The sequence below is a fragment of the Nematolebias whitei genome, chromosome 12 (assembly GCF_014905685.2).
Source record: "Nematolebias whitei isolate Nwh7 chromosome 12, NemWhi1, whole genome shotgun sequence".
NCBI classification, from domain to species: domain Eukaryota; kingdom Metazoa; phylum Chordata; class Actinopteri; order Cyprinodontiformes; family Rivulidae; genus Nematolebias; species Nematolebias whitei.
The window spans coordinates 23,929,870-23,950,155 of record NC_056509.1 but is presented as its reverse complement, the minus strand read 5'-3'; the positions used below and the strand labels follow the sequence as shown (position 1 = coordinate 23,950,155).

The 20,286-nt window shown below is 42.8% G+C and overlaps 1 protein-coding gene across 1 annotated transcript in view; it reads left to right on the top strand.

Annotated features, from left to right (window-relative positions):
* LOC119418463 (kelch-like protein 29) overlaps positions 1–20,286 on the top strand; it is a 405,803-nt gene that overhangs the window by 361,011 nt on the left and 24,506 nt on the right. Inside the window, exon 13 of the mRNA XM_037685752.1 lies at positions 6,622–6,815. Coding sequence (XP_037541680.1) covers positions 6,622–6,815 — 194 coding nt within the window. The remainder of the gene's footprint in view (positions 1–6,621; positions 6,816–20,286) is intronic.

Here is a 20,286-nt window from a genome sequence, read left to right as displayed (position 1 = left end):
GCGTCAAAAGTGGACCAATAACAAGCAAGCATTCAAGATGGACGTTTTCCAGAACAAATTGGAACATTTTTCATTGGTGCTGTCAAAATCATCATAGTCATTGATTAAATTCTGACACTATCCATTCACAAAAACATAAAACATCCTTCGGGGGCCCCTGAAATGCCGGGGCCCCGGGCTGCAGCCCCTGTAAGCCCCTGCTAAAATCCGGCCCAGATCATGGTAATGGTACATGGTAATTTTACATTTCTTTCATTTCAAAATAACCAGACTAAAGGCTGTCACTTTCTGACCTGTAGCCCTTTTAGCCTACAAACATCTTGACCCTAATGTTTTCTCTAAGCTCTGTTTGATTTAAATGTTTTTTCCTCATCGTCCTGACCATTTAACCAAATGTTTAACTAAACGCAAGTACCTGACCATAACTCTAACCCTAATTTGTAATATACTGTACCTTGCGGCTGAATTTTGAACCTGTCCGTCAACCTCCTGCGAATGTGCTCAGCTTTTAAATTTGCCCTTCAGTCACTTTTCCCCCAGCCTTTTATTTAGCGCCTGCTATTTAGTGCGTGTCGTCTCCTAATGGTCCGCCGACAGAGATTAGTTTTCATTAGCGTTAGTCGGAGCAGGCAGGCAAGAGGAGAACTAGAAAGCTCGTCTGGAGTCAACATAAACAAACATGGCAGGTGCGACTGCATCATTTCCACAGCAACTGTCTGATTTCACCTGCGCTCCTCAAGCGTTCTGGCTCTTATCCAGTCTGGTCATGGAAGAACTAAAGGCCAGAACGGTGCTAGCTGGCACTCGTGTAGCAGCACAGTCGCACTGTGTGGGCTTGCCTTCCACCTGCCTGATTTTAAATGGTGACACATTAGCTGTAGCTGTGGTTTTTATAAGCACATTGAGTCGAACCTGCTCGAGAGTCCCCCGTTCACAGTTTCGTCCTCCCCTTCCTCCCAGTCTGTCTTTGTGTCTGTCAGCCGGCGTTAAAAAGCACCCAATCCTCGCGTTGTTTGTTCTGCTGTAATCCCGCAGCTGCATTTTTAGAGATGATTGTCCCTGCGTGATGAAACGCGCCCTGTCAGGAGCTACACGCGATTACAGAGCTTCAAGCAGTGATCAGTCTTTGTGTACAAACATTTTTTTTTTTTTTTTACGCAATCGAAGCAGCATAACACGTTGATGGATAAACTCCTACAGTGGCTCAGCAGCCGCAGTCGGGAACACAGAAATAAACCTACCGTACCTACATTTTACAGGAGAGAGCAGCACGGATACCTTTGTTTCTGCCGTCGTTTCATCTTCTATCTCCTCGGCCTCGGAGGAGATGTATATTCATATCTTTTCACTGTCAGTCTTAATGTCACGGTTCGTATTAAATGCTTGACGGTGAATCACTCGTGTAATGAATTCAATCAAACGGGCGATCTCGGAGACAGCGTGAGACGCCGAGTTGCGTCTGACCCACACGTGTTCCTCTTTAGAAGAACTCCTGACCCTCGCGGCTGAATGAAAGCGGCGCCGTGTTTACACTAATGGCTTTTTACAGCCCATTTTGAATCGTGTGCGTCCCGGCGACATGACAGAGTGTGTTTCACAGGAGTGCATTATTATCTGAGAGTGAGAAAACCACTCCGGTTATTCAGCTTGTTCGTGTCCTCGCTTCTCTTTGCCCACAGTTCTGAAGTGGAATAAAAGATGATGTAAGCACTGATCAGAATCTAAGAACTTCAGTAAACCAAGAAGTCCAGCAGAAGGATTGGGTCCATTGTTGTTGTTTGTTTTTATGCTTTAAACTATTTGCTGTTCTTTTAAATTACAAGCCTGGAGGGTTATTTCCCATGAAAGTGCCTTAAAGATGAAACAAATATAATCCCACACCATTGAGAGTTAAATTTCACACACACACACACACACACACACACACACACACACACAAAAACACATTAAGTGGTTAAGTTCATTATAAATTTAAAAATCTAGTATATTTTTGAAGGAATGCATATAATTTGTGTCAGACAACTCAGATTACATGTTGTGAAATGACGGAGTTGCAGTTGCAGCTACAGATAATTCTTTGTCATTCGCACCTCATGTGGTGCATGTGGTGGAGCCACCACATGCACCACATGAGGTGCGAATGACAAAGAATCTCTGACTCTGATATAGCAACGCCTCGTGCAACCTGTAGGAGCTCAGAGTCCGTGCAGCGAATGACTCTCAGCTACCACCACATCAAGTTTGAGTGTGATATCTGTAAAATCGATGGAGTTATGGACATTCCTGTGCTGGCTAATTTTGATTATCTGTAGCAACCATCTTGAAATGGGTTGACTCTAAAAATTTATCAGTTCTGGATCTACACCAAATGTTCATTTTCTGAAAGTTTCATTAAAATTAATCTTGTGAGTCATGAGATATTTTGCTAACAGACAAAGTTGAATCCAACAGTTAATGCCAAAGTTTTAGGTAAAAACGTCAAATGCATGAACTATGTGTTTGGTATAATGCTCAGCTACTACTACAACATATCTTTGTGCAGTATCTGAAAGACTTACTGAGTTAGAGCCATTTTTGCGAATCCTAAGGTTTATTGGCTGTCATGGCCATCTTGAATTGGATTAACTGTAAAAGTTTATCAGTTGTAGATGCACATGTAATGAATGTTTACTGAATGTTTTAATACAATCCAACTAGTGCTTAATGAGATGTTTTGCTAACAGAGTTGAATCCAGTAGCTGTAAGGTTGAAGTAAAGATCTTGTTTTATCTGTTGGAGCTCAAACCAGATGTTGGACAACACTGGTTTCTAGCTCAATATTTAATCAACTGACAGAACTGCAGCCATTTTTTCTAGTTTCTAGTGTTGGATGTTGAGATTCTGTCACACTTTTTGTGTTTTGTAGCCACCAGTACACCCAATCAGACTTAAAACCTGTAAATGAATAAATAAATGTTTTTAGCTCAAAATCCAATAAAGTGACACTCTCCTTTAAAAACAAGACGTCTTTCCTTTCTAAACCTGACCCTAACGTGTTAACAAGTTGGTTCCAGTGGTAAAGAGCAACAATGTTTTATTAAAGTCAGCTTCTCAGGAGTAGTTAATGGAGACTGTAAACCTGTCAGGTACATCGTCTTTTAGTTTAGAGCTCCTCAGACTAAAAACATCTTGATCAGCAACAAAGGGATTTTAGAGTTTTTAACTCAGGTCTTTGAATATTGAGTCTACTGGGTATAAACTGTGTTTTAGAGGTACTGAGCCTGCTGATACCGGTAGTTTCATCCTTTACGGGATGTTTTTTAAAGATACTTTTACAGCCTAACAAGAGAATAACGGGCCTTTTATATTATCGTCTATACGACATGGTTCGACTCGGTTCTGCACGGTTCCAAGGCTTTTCCGCTAGCAATGATTCATGGAACCAGCCCCTTTTTCAGGACCCATTTTGCTCCAGGTCCAACTGTGCCGTGCTGGCCTTAATACGTGACGTCAGAACACTGTCAGTCTCTGATTGGTCAGGGGGTGGAGTCGATGGTTGTTTGAGAAACTTTTACAACAACCCAATCCGACATTTGCAATAACTCGAACTTGGTGGAACGGCTGGATCTATTTTAAAGATTTTAAAACAATAAGAACACTGTGGTCTAATGCTGAAGTTCAGGTGTTTTACGTGTTTGGTGGACAACAACAAAATTCAGAAAGAGCTGGATGGAGCTCCGCCGGTCCCCCCGGTCCTCTCCTCGGAGCCCCCTCAGGCCGGGCAGGGTGTCATCTTCCCAGCTCCGAGCGCCGCTGGTCACCGCGGAGGATCCTCCGTGCTGCCGACATGCAGGAGCGTGCGAAGCCGGACCCCGAGCCCCGGCAGGCAGGGGAGGACTGGACGGGTCTGGGACGGAGGATTGAAATGATTTTTAAAAATATTTTATGTATAAAAACTAATGGATTTTTTTTTCATCAGTGAAGATTAAAAATAAATAAACTGTGCTGACTTTATCATGAAATCTTGTTTTCACTTTAATTACTTTATTTAATAATCTGTTAAAGTTGACTCAGCTGAAAAATCATAAAAAGACACAAAATTATTGGATCTCATGAATATTTCCCTCAAATATGTTTAAAGAAGAGACACAGCCTTTAGATCAACTTTATTCTAACCCACAGACGTACAAATCACAAAATAAGAATTAAACTTTAAAGCAAAGCTAAAATAATATAATAATCTGTACATAAGAAACAAAACCACACATCTAAATTGAACAATAAAAGTAGACGCAATGAGTGCAAAGACATCAAATGATCAAAAACTACAATTTTAAATATAGATGTTTTTGTAGCAGGAGATGTGTATATATATATATATATATATATATATATATGTGTATGTGTGTGTTTAATTTGAAAATTTTAATAATCTGTATTCTTTTTAATTTACCAGAAACTTCTAAATAAATTCTCACCCTGTATACGAAGCCTGTTCCAGGGTCTTACCACCACCAGCTGGTGAGGCGCGTGACGTCAGTTTTCGAACTCTGAACCCGCCCACTGGAACCATTACACTGGAGTTTAGTGGAAAACCAGCTGTGCCATGCTGAACTGGCACTAATGGAAAAGAGGCATAAATGAATAAATTGACCTTTGGCTGTAAGTCACTGGTTGCTTTGTTGTTAACATGTTATGTAGTTTTATTTTTCTACCGTCTATGATCTAAACATGTACAATAATAATAAGATCTTTGAGTGCACTAACTGAACCTGCATTCATCTCTGTTCAAAGCTATTTTTAGCTCAGTCACATGATCAAACAGCTGAAACCAAAGATTAATCTTTATAATCACACGTTGACAGAATCAGTTCATGGGTTTGTCTCTCCAGCTGCCTGAAACTGCAGATTTTTAAAGATGTGGCCGGACCTTGAGTGAAAATCCTCCACCGAGGCATCAACTGTTTGGAAAAACAGCATATTTACATAAATTGGTCCATAACCCAGGGAGGGGGTCTTTCAGTGGTAAATCTATCCCAGTTTGAATCTTTCTAATGGTTGGTTTGTTTGTTTTATTTCTCTGACTCCAAGGAGGGAATTTGTTTAGAAGTTGCTCCCTGTGCGTTTCTGAACCAACATGGCCGAGCTGTGTGAAGAGTTCTGCGCCGGGTCCAGTTAATTTCGTGACCAGCTTTTAGCCGCCGTCCTGTTGGACTCCTCCAATCAGCATCACTCAGCAGAGTCCGACCCTTAAATTTACCGAGCTCTCCCGATGCCGTCTGAGCGGTAATTACATCTGCCAGAGACGGAGACATGTGCTTGTTACCCCGTCTCATCACTCAGTCTGCTGTGTTCGTGGTTAAACGGTACTAATTGGCACTTCTGAGTGTTTCGCGTCCCCCTCACCTGGAGTGGCCTCTTTCGTCACCACCTCCCCCTCAGACAGACTGTGAATTTAAACCCTCCCCCTTCTCTGCGGCAGCTGCCGACGACGTTATCGGACCCCCGAGGAGTGCATTCCCAAAGGGTAATTCGCCCATCTCCTCGTGCACTTTACCTAAAAGCCTTCTCACTGGAAGGCTGATGCAGGCAGTGCTCCCCGGTGTCATTTAAATTCAGCCTGGCTTCAAATGCCACGGGGAGCCATCGCAGTAAATACTGTTACACGGGCGCATAAAAGAAAAATAAAAGACACCTGTGGCCTAATGAAGGTTGGTGATCTCAGCGGAGAAATCCGATTAAAAGCAACAAAAATAAATAAATAAAGCTTTTTAGGTGAGACTTTGCTTTTTCTGGGCATCCCTGAAGTGTTTTAAGTGTACGGTTTGTCATCCTGGTGACAGGCTTTCGTACAAAGGCGTTTTTTTTTTTCTTCCCTTTTCTTTTCTCAACAAAGACACAACCTTGATTAGGAAGGTTTGCTTTACTCTGAAGGGATGTGTGTTTTAATCACAGATCCTGGATCTCCTTAATGAGGCCCGCTCCAGCTGGAGAGCTGTCAGCGCGGCTGCTTTGATCAGTGGCCCGTGGACGCGGGATTACATCGCTAACACTCCGCGCTAATGTAACCACAAGTCAACCGCTTCACACACTCGTGTCCAAACACAAAGACACGCCAAAGACGAATGCAAATGGAGGAAGTCTCCAATAAAAACACCTGACTCATGCTGAAGGGGGATCCAGTGAACCGGTATGCTCTTTGGGTCAGGCTCTTTTATCTCTCCACGTCTGTTCGGGACTGTTTGAGTTTTCAGCTTGAAGTCTCTGCCAACGAGCGCTTATTGAGAAAGGTCCAAAACTCAGCCCTGACACAGACCGGCTCTAGAGACTAATGGCTTGTAGCTCCCAACATATGTTGTTTTGTGTAATTGCCTTAATTGCTGTCATTGTATGTAATAGTTGGGCTTTTTCATCTTCCCTGGTGGTGGAGGCATTCTGCTAATTATATCTGTCAGCTCTGCAGCCAAATCTCAGCGTTTCACACTGAATTTAGAGCAGCAGGGACTTCTGAACCAGACTTTCTGTAAACTCTTGTTGGTTCCTTACCGTGACTTATTTTAATTAGAGTGTGGTAAACCGAGCTTTGATTTTTCTGAACTGTCGAACATTAAAATTAAAGTTAGTAATTTGTTTTCTCTACAGGTACGACACGATCACCAACACATGGGAGACGGTTTCTCCTCTTCCTAAACCGGTTCATTCAGCGGCTGCCACTGTGTGCGGAGGGAAGGTCTACGTTTTCGGGGGCGTGAACGAAGCCGGGCGCTCGGCGGGCGTCCTTCAGTCGTATGTCCCTCAGAGCAACGCCTGGAGTTTCATCGAATCGCCCATGATAGGTAAGAAGAGTGGAAATGCAAACCCAGCTTGTCGTCCTGATCTTATTTGCTACCATCACTTGCGTGGCCTGGTGTAGTTACTACAGCGTTCGTGTCGTTTGCTGTGTTTTCATGTAGACGAAACCATTTCTAAACCTGATGAGAAAAAAGATCATTTTGGAAAAACAGCGTTCCCGTGTGGACGGGACCTAAGATGTTCGTATGCTTTGACCACAAGTCACAGATGAACTTCTATCAAACTCTAAGAGAAGAAACTAGATTTATGCACATTTTCATTTATCACTTTAGCTCATTTAAACCAGTGGTCATCCACTGATGGTGTGCGGCCCCTTGGGGCCCACAGGGTGGGCAGTGTTCAGACTTGTTAAAGCAGCAATTTATCCCAGGTCAACTTTACCTTTGAGGCTCTGGGGATGTGACATTTTCCTTTTCTGACCAAGAACAAATGGTGTAGCTTCATGTTTCCTACAAGCATTTTGCATCGATATCACAATAAAGCATATGGGGAGTGGTGGCGCAGAGGTTAGAGAAGGTGGGCCTGTGATCGGAAGGTCGCTGGTTCAACTCCCCAGACTGACGACATCAAAATGTGGGTGGGATAGGTGAAACATCCACCCTTACTTGTGCCACTCTGGGCACCTGAGCAAGGCCCATCCCCCACCGTCTGCTCCCCCAGGTGCTCCCCCAGGTGCTCCCCCAGGTGCTCCCCCAGGTGCTCCCCCAGGAGCCCTAGATAGCAGCACCCTGCTCCACACAGAGGGCTGTGGTAGCTCGGTGGTCTGTGGTTGTGTCAGGAAGGACATACGGCGTAAAAACAATTAAGTTTTTGTGTGAGTTAGTTTGCTGTGGTGACCCCTGAAGAAGGAGCTGCTGAAGGAGGAAAAATAATCACAAAAGTGCATAAGCAAAGGAGTGCCCTGCCAGTCAGCAGCTACATCTACAAATTAGTTTGTTGTTCCTCAGTGAGTAAGTTTTGCTACAACGTTAGCAGTAAGTGTGATTAAAATAAAAGCTTTAGTTAATGCTAATTGTTGTTAAATACTCCAAAATTCATGCTTAATAACTCAGGTTCAAAAAAATCCAATAATGTTCAGACAGGTCATCTGGACTTTTTTTTTTGCTGAGATGTTTTGTCCTTTAAGTTCTTTGGATGAATGATGAAATGTCTCAGCAAAAATAAAATAAATAAAATAAAATAAATCACAAGCAAGCTGTTTTTTCCTCTACGGGAGTGTGCTGTTTGTGGAAAACAGTTTGTTGGTGGTTCCTCATATTGAAGAAGTCATTTGGATGAAGGACGAAACATCTCGGCAACAAAAGAAATCGTCCAGATAATTTGACTGGACACTGTTGGACTGTTAAATACTGTTTCTTTTTATACTTTATAGTTCTGCTATTTTTAGGTCTAACTGGGACCTTGAGTACACAATTTCATTCCACCTCATGTACCACATGTGATGCGAATGACAATAAAAATAATATACACATGAAACAAGCTAATTAGACCTAAACGTCATCAGTTCATTGGTTTGTTTTATTATTGTAGATCTACAGCAGGAAGTGTTTTAGGTAAGGTTTTCATGCACATGTTTCACTTGTCTCCTGTCTTTAAGCAGACATGTCCTGTTATTGTCAGATACAAGCACTGGACTGAAAATTAGAGAAAAGCCCCAAGAAAAACTTTGAAAGACCTTGGGAAAGCTCAATCACGACCTCTTTAAGAGATTTCCAGAAAAGAAAGTCTAGATCCTCGTGGATAAAATGGACATAAATGAACAGTGGTTTAAACTTCTTCACAGTGCCGGTGTGTATTTGTATCAGTCGTTTTACTTGCATGCACTTTACTCATTCCCATCTTGCTGTCACATTAGACTGTAACAAGGAGTCACTGGCCCTCAATTATGGTTGCCTAGCAACGGCAATCCCACGATTTTATCCACTCCAACGTGTTTCGTTCCCAATCTGCAGTCAGAACCACAAACGCCTCGTGGCTGAGCCGCGGTGCGGCCAAAAATGTTTTGGGGCAGAAACGCCCGAGTGCTTTGTGTGACCGTGGATGTCTCATATTCCATGCGTTGATCCACTTTTTTAAAGATCAGAGTTTATTTTCACGTTCTCCGAGCGCCCAGAGGAAAACAAAGCCAGCTACGCTGAAGTGTGAACCCAGTGAGACCTCGTCTGTACACCCAGTTTTAGTCCTTAAAGCTTGTTTTGGTGAAAATAAATTGTAGTCTTACCCATGGCAACAACAACCCCTTCCATATCAGATTACGACTGTTTTCCATTCATCTTGCTTCTCTTCCTTATCATAATTATCACCCTGCTCTGTGTTTTCCAACATATCCCCTCGTCCCACATTATTGCTCTGTCAATGTAATAAAAAGACCATTGAGAAATGATAGGTGAGTCCGACCACAGCTCCTGACACGTTATTGGCCAAACCTGGAAGAGCATTACAGCCCGAGCCACCGGGGACCTTTAAAGGATTCAGAGCCACAAGAATTACTCCAGCCGAGCTGCCATAACTCCAGGGCAGCCGGAAAAACACAGAGTACACCGCAGTGCAACGCAAAGGTCCACAAGACGTGTTCCCAGAGTAAAGATCGCCTCCGCAGGCAGGTGTTTTAACAAATAACTATACTTGTAACGTTCTGCGTGAGGGCGATTGCTGTGATTTAAACATTTTTTTACTTTTTTCGCAAGGGTTTTTTTTGTTCTACAATCAGGCCTGGACAATAAACCGTTACACGCACGTGAAATTTAAACCCTCTCCACAAAATGTGTTGAAGCATTAAGCAGATTATTTTTGGTTTTGTGGGGCATTATGTGCGTGAATATTGGTTAACTGAGTGTAGTTCCCAGGCAACCAGCGAAGAATGTCGGAAGGTACTGATCCGGTTTAGAGAACAGCAAAGAAACAAACCAAAACAGACAGAATGTTGAAAGTGACATTCTGAGACTGACAAACAATTTAACTCATCTCTCTGTGAGTTTGTAACGTGCAGTCAGTTTAATTTCTAATCTCTGATCTAATCCTAGCTAATAAATCCATAGTTCAGATCTTTTGAAGTGGAGTTCTGTTGAAAGGTTACAAATAGTTAATATCTTACCTGTTGTCAGTAGCTCTTTGAAAAGCCTCACTTTGGAGAAATTAACTGAACCAGATTGATGACCTAAACGTTACTCCAAGTGTGGCCAGGATCAAAGTGGGTTACTTTTATCTTAAACCAACTCTGGACTCAAACATTTCATGCAGGAAATGACACGTTACACACAGGAAGTGTTACAGCTAGCTCCTCCTAGCTAGCTAGTTGCTGCTGCCGTTTGCACTGGCAGTAAACAAGAATTCAGAGTAAATTACCATATATGTGAAACCTGCAAAGTCAAGGAGGGATTTATGAGGGGCGCAGTTTTGAGTGTGTTCTGTACAGCAGGAAGTAAATGCCAAATGCTAATTTGTTGTTATTGTTGTTTGTTTTAATTGTTCCCTGAAGTAGAGCCAGAAAAATAAACCAGTATTTGCCAGTAAGGAGCTTTTTATTTTTATTATCCAATCTGAGCTAGAGTAGCATTCGGTCTGAAAAAATCCGACCTGGCCCGGCCCCATCCCGTAGCCATCATTTCCGAACCCAACCCGATCCGACGAATTAACAGTAATTACAGGTCCAATACCCGAACCCCCCCCCAATATTTTTAACTAAGCTTTGACTGCTTATATAGTTATTAACGGTCGGTGTGGCTGATTAAAAAGGGGCCAAAAATCAGAGCTGAGGGGGTGTTTGTCCTTTCATGGCCAACAAAGTGCATTAAATCCCTGCTTCTGCCTGAATTCTGCATTATTCAGACACGGACCCTGCTCTGACATGTCAAATATTTTGGGATCTCGCCTGTTTGGGTCATCAGCCACGCGCGTCTGTTGAGTGCAGCTGAATCTTTTTTTAAATTACACCACCTTGTAAAGGAAAGAACAAAGATGCCTCATTTATTTGAACGTCTTTCTTTACTTTAACTGATTTTTTTTTTTTTTTTTTTTTACCTCTTTCAAGGCCAGTCAACGCGCGGACAAATGGCCGCGTGTGACAGATATGTATGGCAAGTCATGTTACCATATAATTGGATTGTCAGCCGCGCACGTCTGCTGATGCAATAAAAAGCCCGACACCGGCCCGCACATTATTATGGGTCAGGCCGGGCCAGGGTTAGAAAGTACAGCTCTAATCTGAGCTGTACTTTGGGTTAATAAAATATTATAAAGGCAAGAACATTGTTTGCTTTAATTAATTAGACCATGATTTGAAGCAAAAATAAAAAGCCATGACAACTGAATAACATCTGATTCAAAAATACTAAATGAATAAAATGTTAAACACTCACACTGAGCTTCTCTAGTAAATTACTCTTAATGTAAGGACTGTCAAAATAAATACACAAATGGCATACATCATCCCAAAGCCTACATTATATGGGGTAACTGCTTGCCATACTCCACCCCCTGTGGCTCTCCGGTGCTGCTCATGCTCACAGTTGAATTGAACCCAAGAGGCAGATCTTTAGCTTCATGTTAGTTTGATGCACAGTCCTTTAAATAGTAGTAGTATCTGCTTTTGTCTCTTTTCTGTCATGACTGTTAAAAAGATATATTTAAATAAAACATGTGCCTGCTTTTAGATAGAAGCAGTGACAAACATATTTATTGTGTACTTTATAGAACTTGTCCAAAACTCCAGTACTGTGACAGTTCTGTTTGGATACATGAACCGTTAACCACCCGATGTATCAAGTAGCATTCATATAAAATGATTTGACTTTTTTAGACTGTAATTGTTTTAAAATGGTGACGATCCACATTAGTCCTGGTCCATCTTGGACCAACATTTAGCTCATCAATCCAGACAGAATTAAACTCTTGTTTTTCCAAAGTGAGGTCTTTTCATGAGCTATCTAAAACAGGTAAGATATTTTGTGCTCATACTTTTCCACAAAACCCCACTTAGCTTGTGTTCATTCTCAGATCTTATCTTAATCACTTATATTTCTATAATTAAATCCTGGTAGACTAAAGATAAAGGCACAACACTCATATTTTCACACTAATGTGTACGTGGAAAAACACCGACGTGTTTTTAATCTTGCTCTGGTGGTGTGAACCGAACAAAGAAACATCACATCATGTTTTCTCTACAGAAGTTGTTTCAAGCAGCTCTTTTTGCAGCACGTCTCTCCCTAACTTTTTATTTTTTATCAGACTGTGAAGCACAACGCTGATGATGTAATGACTTTGTTTTGGGTGAGAGATGAATGCCATCATAACACTAGCAGCTGGGATGGAAGAGGAGTCATATCTCTTTCTCACACACACACACAGATCCAGTCATTCACAACCTCTGCTTACCTCATCTCAGCCATACGCACCCTCCCCGAGGGGGGGCAGGTATGCAGTGCATGAATTATGTAACCAGCCAGGAGGTTTCTCTGTGTGTGTTTGTTTTTTGGTGTGTGTGTGTGGAGACAGTTGCACAGACAGACCTGTCGTCATCTGTCAGGGCGTGGACGAGCTGGCGTCTGACAGCCAACGAGTCAGGAGATAATGGACGGGTTTAGTGCTTCCTGTGAAATTGGGCCAGGACTGATTTCAGCGAGCCGGTGGGGAGCGCCTCTCGAACCCACCGTGCATCTCTCTCCATCTCTAATCTCTCCCTCCATCTCTCTGTCTAGTCCTCATTTCCCTCCCCCCTCCTCGACTCTCGCAGTCTCACAGCACTACCTTATCGACTGACACAAATACAGCCGCAGTTTCTCAGACTGTACTCCTGTGTGTGCGTGTGTGTGCGTGCGTGCGTGCGTGCGTGAGTGTTTTCTCTCTGTATGGAACGTCTCCCGCATGAGCTGCAAATGGGTTTCACAAACACTTATCAAGACCGACTTCCTATGTCTCCTGAAAAGTATTACTTGAGCCAAAAATAGTCTTTTCAACAGGAGCGTTGATGCTCGGAGCGTCTCTGCAGCTTTCTTTGTTTCCTAAAAATTCATCTTCCGAGCCGCACGTCTGCGGGAACACTGACCATAACTGAACGTCTTCACGGTGATGTTGGAAGCTGATCAGGAAGCTTGCCAAGTTAGCGCTTAGTATATTCCTAGTTTAGCGTATTTCTTAGTTCATGTCTTGGATCTTGCAACTGTTTTGTCTTTACAATTTGTATTTTTGTTGGATGTAACTGGGACCCTGTGTACATAGTTTTGTTCCACCTCATGTACCACGTGTGATGTGAATGACGATAGACACCTTGACCAAGTGCCAAGGTTTCCAGATATCGGACTCTGTCGTTTGTGCCTCCGACTCAGTCCACAGAGAACTTTCTTTGTGGCGCTTGCACCACAGAATGATGACATTTGAGAACTTCAGCATGCGACGAGGCCTTAAAAAGGTCACCGGTGCTACTGTGTGTGCCGTGTTTAATCCTAGATCAGTTTTGGCTTGTTTGTTGATTTACTTTGTTAGATCTGTGATCTGTTCAAATGTCTGCACTGATTAGGCTTCACCGTTGCAGAACTCGAGTTCTGCTTTTACCGTATTATCACCCTCACAGTGTGTTTTTGTACATTTGACTTTAGAGTAAAATGATAGTGACCACATTCTTTCTTATGTCTTTGTGTAAAATCCTGGGCATGAAAGAGTTGTATGTTATTTTTTCTCACATCTGTAGATGTTTCCATGTGTTTTAAAGCTAACACCATACTAAAAACATGGAAATAATTATTGTCTAAACACCAACAACAACAATCATCATCATCATCATGAGTATATTAGTGAGCTGAAGTTAGGAATGAGCTCAAAGCACCTCTGTGCCGGTGCAATCTCTGAGCCATTAGCACGGCTACAGACTTTAAGTTCTTCTCCATGACACTCCTGATTTATGAGCTCTTTCTGGGTTTCCCTCCTCCACGGTTTTTTTTTTCTTGGTAACTAACATTTTAGTGAAAAACGGCCTTTAGAAAACTGTTCTAACCTGTTTTGTAGAAAAATAGAGGCACTATTTAATCATCCAACAATTTTCAGTCAGGTCATGTGGATGGTTTCTTTTTTTGTGCTGAGACGTTTCGCCCTCCATCCAAAGGGCTTCATCAGTCTGAGGAAGCACCAAACAAAGCTGATTCTCCACCAACAGCTTACTCCAAAGTGGAAAAAAAAACAGTTATGTTGGTGCTAAGATGGTTTCTGGGGCCCACCCTCTCCCTCGTCGACAGTCAATCATCACTATTTGTTCATCCATCCAAAAATTTTCTGTACCCAGATCGCTGGACGCAGGTGCCCATATCCAGCAGTCCCTGTGGGAGAGGCAGGGACACCCTGGACAGGTCTCCAGTCCATCACAGGGACACATAGAGACAAATGAGACAAACATTCATTCACACCTAGGAACAATTTAGAGTTACCAATCAGTCTAACATGCATGTTTTTGGTCTGTGGGAGGAAACTGGATTACCCGGAGAAAATATGCAAACTCCATCCAGGAATGTCCCAGGCTGGGAGGCAAACATGCAACTTCCCCCCCAAGAGGCGACAGCTCTAACCACTGCTCTGCCAACCATCCATACCATACCATTTTATTTATAGAGCACTTAAAACAGTGACAAGGCCAACCAAAGTGCTGTACAGACAGAAGAACAGGCAACACACAAAGAAATATACAAAATAAGGTAAATCAAAATATCGACATAAAAATGATGCAGATAATAAATATGACGACAAACCAGTGAGGAGCGTACAGGTTCAAAACACAGATCCTCTGGTGTTGAAAGCTACTGAATAGTAGTGAGTTTTTAAACGGGATTTGAAAACCGAGAGGGAGGGGGCCAGTCTGATAAGCAGAGGTAACTCATTCCAAAGTCTTGGCCCTGTCACCTCTGCGCTTAAGATGAGTTCCTGGAACTGTGAGGAGCAACTGGTCCGCTGACCTCAGGGAACGTGGTGGGACCTATGACTTATGAATAAAGGAATGTTGATGATACATTTTTAGATGTTTTGATGCTTGAAGGCTCATTTCTTATACTAATCAAAAAAATTTTTGGACCTACTAAATTGTAAGCTGGTTAGAGCCGTTGCCCCTCAGCAAGAAGGTTGCCGGATCGAATCCCAGCTGGGGACCTATCCGAGTGGAGTTTGCATGTTCTCTCTGTGCACGTGTCGGTTTTCTCTGGGTACTCCAGTTTCCTCTCACAGACCAAAAACATGCATGTTAGACTGATTGATAACTCTAAAATGTCTCTAGGTGTGAGTGAGAGAGTGAATGGTTGTTTGTCTCTATGTCCCTGTGATGGTTGTATTTCATATGGGCTTTGCCCTTCAAGAGCTGCCACTGATGGGTCTCACCCTGCACGCAGCACACCAACACTGTCCACGCCCCTCCACTGTGTGGGCTCCACCTCTAGACCATTTAAATTGCGTCATGTCCGTAGATCTACTCCCCATTTTCTTCAGCTAGTGATGCAACATAAGAAAAGACCAGAAGAAGACGTTAGTGGATGGGATGTATCTGCAGCTCTGACCTGCACAATCTGCAGATCTGCCATGGAGCAGAACATGCAGATAGGATCTCATTTTTTTTATTTCAGAGCTAGGCAAGTCTCGGACGTTTTCGCCATCAACTAGGAGTTAGCGAGTGACCTCTCTCCATCTCGGTTAGAAGGCTGGAGACAGGACTGCTACCAACAGGTGTTTTTTTTCAAGAAGCGCTCGTACATGTCTGTCTGGCTTTTTTAGGAGTGGCGAACACTAGACCAAGCGGTGTCTGAGCCATTAGCTCCCGCCTAGACTCGGTGGGAGAGTTTGCCATCCCTGTGATGGACTGGAGACCAGTCCAGCGCCTCTCACACAGTGATAGCTGGATATGGGCACCTATGATCCCTGTGACCTGGATGGATAGATGGATGGAGACAAAACATACAAAAGTCTGTTTTAATTCCAGGTTTTATGATGCCAAAATATGAAAAATGCTTTGAAAGGCTACCTTTGATGAATTGATACATTTTTATATAGCTATAAATTAAAAAACTAACTTATTTTTAGGATAAACATACAATTTCACTATTAAAACAACAATTGTGCAACACTTACAATAAGAACGACCAGAGCTTTGACCCTTCGTGAACAGATGTCTCCTACGTTCACACTAATATCTAGAAAACACACAGATCTCCTGCTGGGTGCCTCCTGGTGTTTACCTCGACACACATCCCCCGCTGACAGACAGGTCTCCATCGACCTGTCCACTCCAGGGCCCCGAGAACAGAAACGCCGTGCCCGGGTTGCTCTATCGGGAAATTGACCGCGAAACATTTACTCCCGCAAATGACGTAGCAGCCGAAGCGAGTCCGGCTATTGAGAGTGTCTTGGTGGAGAGACTAACTTCAGAGGAGGTAGAGGAGGTAGAGGAGGTGGAGTGTTTCCATAGCTACCTAATTGGACCGGTACCCATCAGGGTGAATTAAAGTACATCATCCTCTTTCAGCTGCTCGGGCCCATCATTTCAAAGGTTTCCCACAACATGTCAAAAGAACACTGTGTGCTGGAAGAGGGAGAAACCGTGTTGCTGTTCCAATTACCTTGTTGTAATCTCATCTGAGCTTGGCGGCCATGGACGGAAGCTTCTTTGTGTTTCTGTGGAGCAGGAGTGTGTCCCTGCCACCCTGTCCTCCGCTCTCTCACAGGAGGACGCCTTGTTTATGTCTGTTTGAGTTCCTCCTCCACCTGACATGACTCCACACTTTTCCATGCTGAGGTAACTATGACTGCTGATGGAAGCTTTATCACAGGCTGCGGTCTTTTCTTCATCAGGACTTGTATGATTGTGTGAAAGCGGTGTGTGTGTGTGGGGGGGGGGGGGGGGGGGTACTGTTAACAGTACTGTTCATCTTTTATCAGATATGTTCTGCGCTGATGTGGAGGTGAGATAGGACAGGATTTGAGGGAACAACAAGGTATTTGTTCAGACATCAGCTGTGTTTGTGTATTTCTGTTTCTTTGGCGTCCTTGACCTCAGCCTGTGGGGGGGTTGGTTACAGCCTTTGGTGACTGTTGTTTTATGAGGGTGTGAGGATTGTGTCAGCCCGTGTTGCCCTGCAGTCACTCATGTATTTCTTTCACCATCGGAGTATTAAAACCTCCTCTCTCTGGTATCTTGTTATCACTAACCTCTGAAAGGCGACTGATGTGGTTTTGTTTGTTTGTTTTTTCTCCTCTGCAAGTGTTGGTGTGTCTGTCTGAACTATCGGACAAATTTCAATAAAACTTTTTGGATGTACATCTGCAACCGATTAACTTTTGGAGTCAATCTAATTCAAGATGGCTGCCACAGCTAATCAGCTTTAACAAACATAAAAATGGCTATAGTCATCCCAACACAAACACTGAGCACTGACAGATCACGAGATTTCTGTTTCTTTACTGCAAACTCTTAGTCAGACCTGTCTGTTAGCAAAATATCTCACAAACCACTAGATCTTCTACAGCCAATCTAAATCAAGATGGCCACCAAAGCTGACTGACTATATCAAACACCCAAATGATTATTTTTGTGGCATAAACTTTAACGATTTCTTGATAGTATGTTATTTATTGCAAACAAAAACATGTAGAGAAGAAAAATGTTGGGATCGAGACGACTCTAAGCCTGTCCAACCTTACATGGTACACGAGAACTAACCAGTCCAGATTGATCTTCACTGGAAAGCCCTAGGTCTTGAGCAGCATTAACACCAAACTAAGTTCAGACACTCAACAGCTGCGTTACAACTAATGAGGACACCCAAGACCTATCATTGAGTCTTATTGTACAGAGCAGCTCTCACTCAGTCTGTTTTATTGGTGTTGGCCTAATATTTGGCGTGGTAGTAGCTGACAGTGATCCGCAACTCATAGCAGATCATACTTAATGTTATGCTCTATATCAAAGTTAATGCTTAATAATCCGGATTTAAAAAATCCAACAACGTTCAGTCAGGTCATCTGGACGGTTTATTTTTTGTTGTTGAGACATTACGTCTTTCATCCAAAGGACTTCATCAGTCCGAGGAGCCACAAACAAACTCAGTCCCACAAGCAGCACACTCCCATAGTGGGCCTGCCATTTTACTGGTGATAAGATGGTACTTTAACACTAACTATTGCCGTATTTTCTGCCGTAAACGTTGCACCACCCTATAAGTCGCATCAGTCCAAATATGTCTAAAAAAGTGGAAAAGTCCATAAATACGTCGCATCTAATATACAGCGCACCTAACGCATCGTGTTTGTTACGCGTCACCGCTGACAACCTGGAAATGTGGGCTGGTGTTGTGCCAAAAATCGATGGGCTGCCAAGTGGCGGCCGCGGAAGCATGCACAGGAGGATTTTAACAAGATTAACACTTAAACAATTATTTGTTTGCTCAAAATTATAGTAAAGGTGTGTGTCAGTCTAACGTTTGCTTAATAAAAGGACGTTAACGGTCAAATCAGCTGCATTTCAAACGTGTTTGCTGACTCTGTGCTCCTGGAGCGAGCAGAGGGAGGAAAAAAAATAAGGAGGAAAGCTGCTCGTTTCTTCAAAATTTAACAAGAAAGCACCTGAAACAATTATTTGTTTGCTCAAAATCATAGCAAAGCTGTGTCTTAGTGGAACTTTACTTAATACATGCACTTTAATGGTTAAATTAGCTGCATTTCACTGGGCGGTGCAGCTGGTTTGACTTGCTCCAAGCAGCAAGCAAAACGAAGGTGGGGGGACTTTGGCAAGCCGACTGAGTCATTAGTAGTTGATGAGGATTCTCGATCAGCCAGGACCTGGTAAATTAAAAAAATTCAAGACAAAAACAATAAAGTATAATAAATAAAGTCCAGTTTTTTTTTGTCTTGACAATTTTTTTTCAGTCAGCTTGAATGAAAACAGTCATATCTCAGCCAAAATTGGTTTATAAATATGGGAAAAAATCCATAAATACATTGCGTCGGACTATAAGTGGCAGGGCATATAGATTATGTTAAAAAAAAACACGACTTATAGGCCGAAAAATACGGTAGTCACCAAACAAACACCAAAATGGCTATTTCCGTGGCATAAACATCAATGATTTGTTGATTATATTGTATTTATTGCCAGCAAAACAAGGAACTTTGATATTTTGAACCACTTTGGCTCTGGCTGCCTCAGAGGAGTCGACGGGGGAGAGGGCAGGACCCAGAAACCATCTTATCACCAGCAAACTGGTTGGCCCACCATGTGAGTGTGTTGTTCATTGGACTGATGAAGTTCTTTGGATGAAAGATGAAACATTTCAACAAAAAAATAAACCATCCAGAGGACCTGACTGAACTTTGTTGGGTTATTTTCTATATATGACCGAAACGACTCACTATAGGTTGATCTTAGTTTAACACTTCAGCATGAAAGCCAGAGCATTCCTAACGTTAAGCCTTAAATGTTCTTTTTTCTGTACAGCCTGGTCTGTTGTGGGGTTGTCTAATCGTAAAACGATGAACTCGGACACAGAAATCCCCCTCGATGTTTTACTCTCTGCTCAAATATCGATCTCATCACATCATTTCGCACCTCTATCATCGAGTGTGCGAGCAGCAGCGGGCCGCTCCCATATATCATCAGATTTTTCCCGTTTCAGAAAATACCAAGAAGCATTTTCAGCTGACACAGAAAGAGTTGCTTCAGCAAAAAATAAATATATATAAAAAAGGCTCCACTTCCTCAGTGAAGGCCGAGAGATGAGAAGAAAAGCAGAGCAGTGGAGGGACGCTGAACCCCAGCAGCAGCAGCAGTCCTCTTGAGGTTCGCCAAAGCAGAGTGAGATTACCTGCCTGTTTCTCCTCCAAGTGCTCTAACACGATGCTTACCGTTAGTCCAAGAACAAGAGGCGGGAAGTGATGACAAGAGCTGCTGTGGCAGGGGGAGAGAAAAAAAAGCTGGGGGGAGAGGCTTTTCCTTTGAGAGCATCCTGTTATTATTCTGCCTCAGGCGCCGAGCGGTGAGAAACGACTGTTCTGTGTCTATGGGACCGAACACAAAACACCGTGTACATGCGACCATGCCGACACACATGTACACACAAAGAGCAACAGCGGCATATCAATGAGACGATGGAGGGAGGCAGGGAGAGGAAGATAAAAGTTGTGGCAGAATGTGAGGAGGACCAGTGACAACTGGTTCCTCAAGGGTAGAGACAGAAGCCGACGTCGGCTGTGGTAGACACTGGATGATGGCAGCACTTTCTCATGATTTTTAATTATGTTGGTTACGCGATTAGTAACTGTCAGTCCTCGACTTTAATTAACACTTCAACATGAATCACTAAATGTTTTGGTTGGCTTCAGACTTTACCACAGTTTGGTTCACTTTTTTGGGTAAGAACGTTTCAGCCACTGCTGTCCTGATCTCTTTTTTTTTTTTTTTTTTTTTTTTTTTTTTTTTTTTTTTTTTTTTTT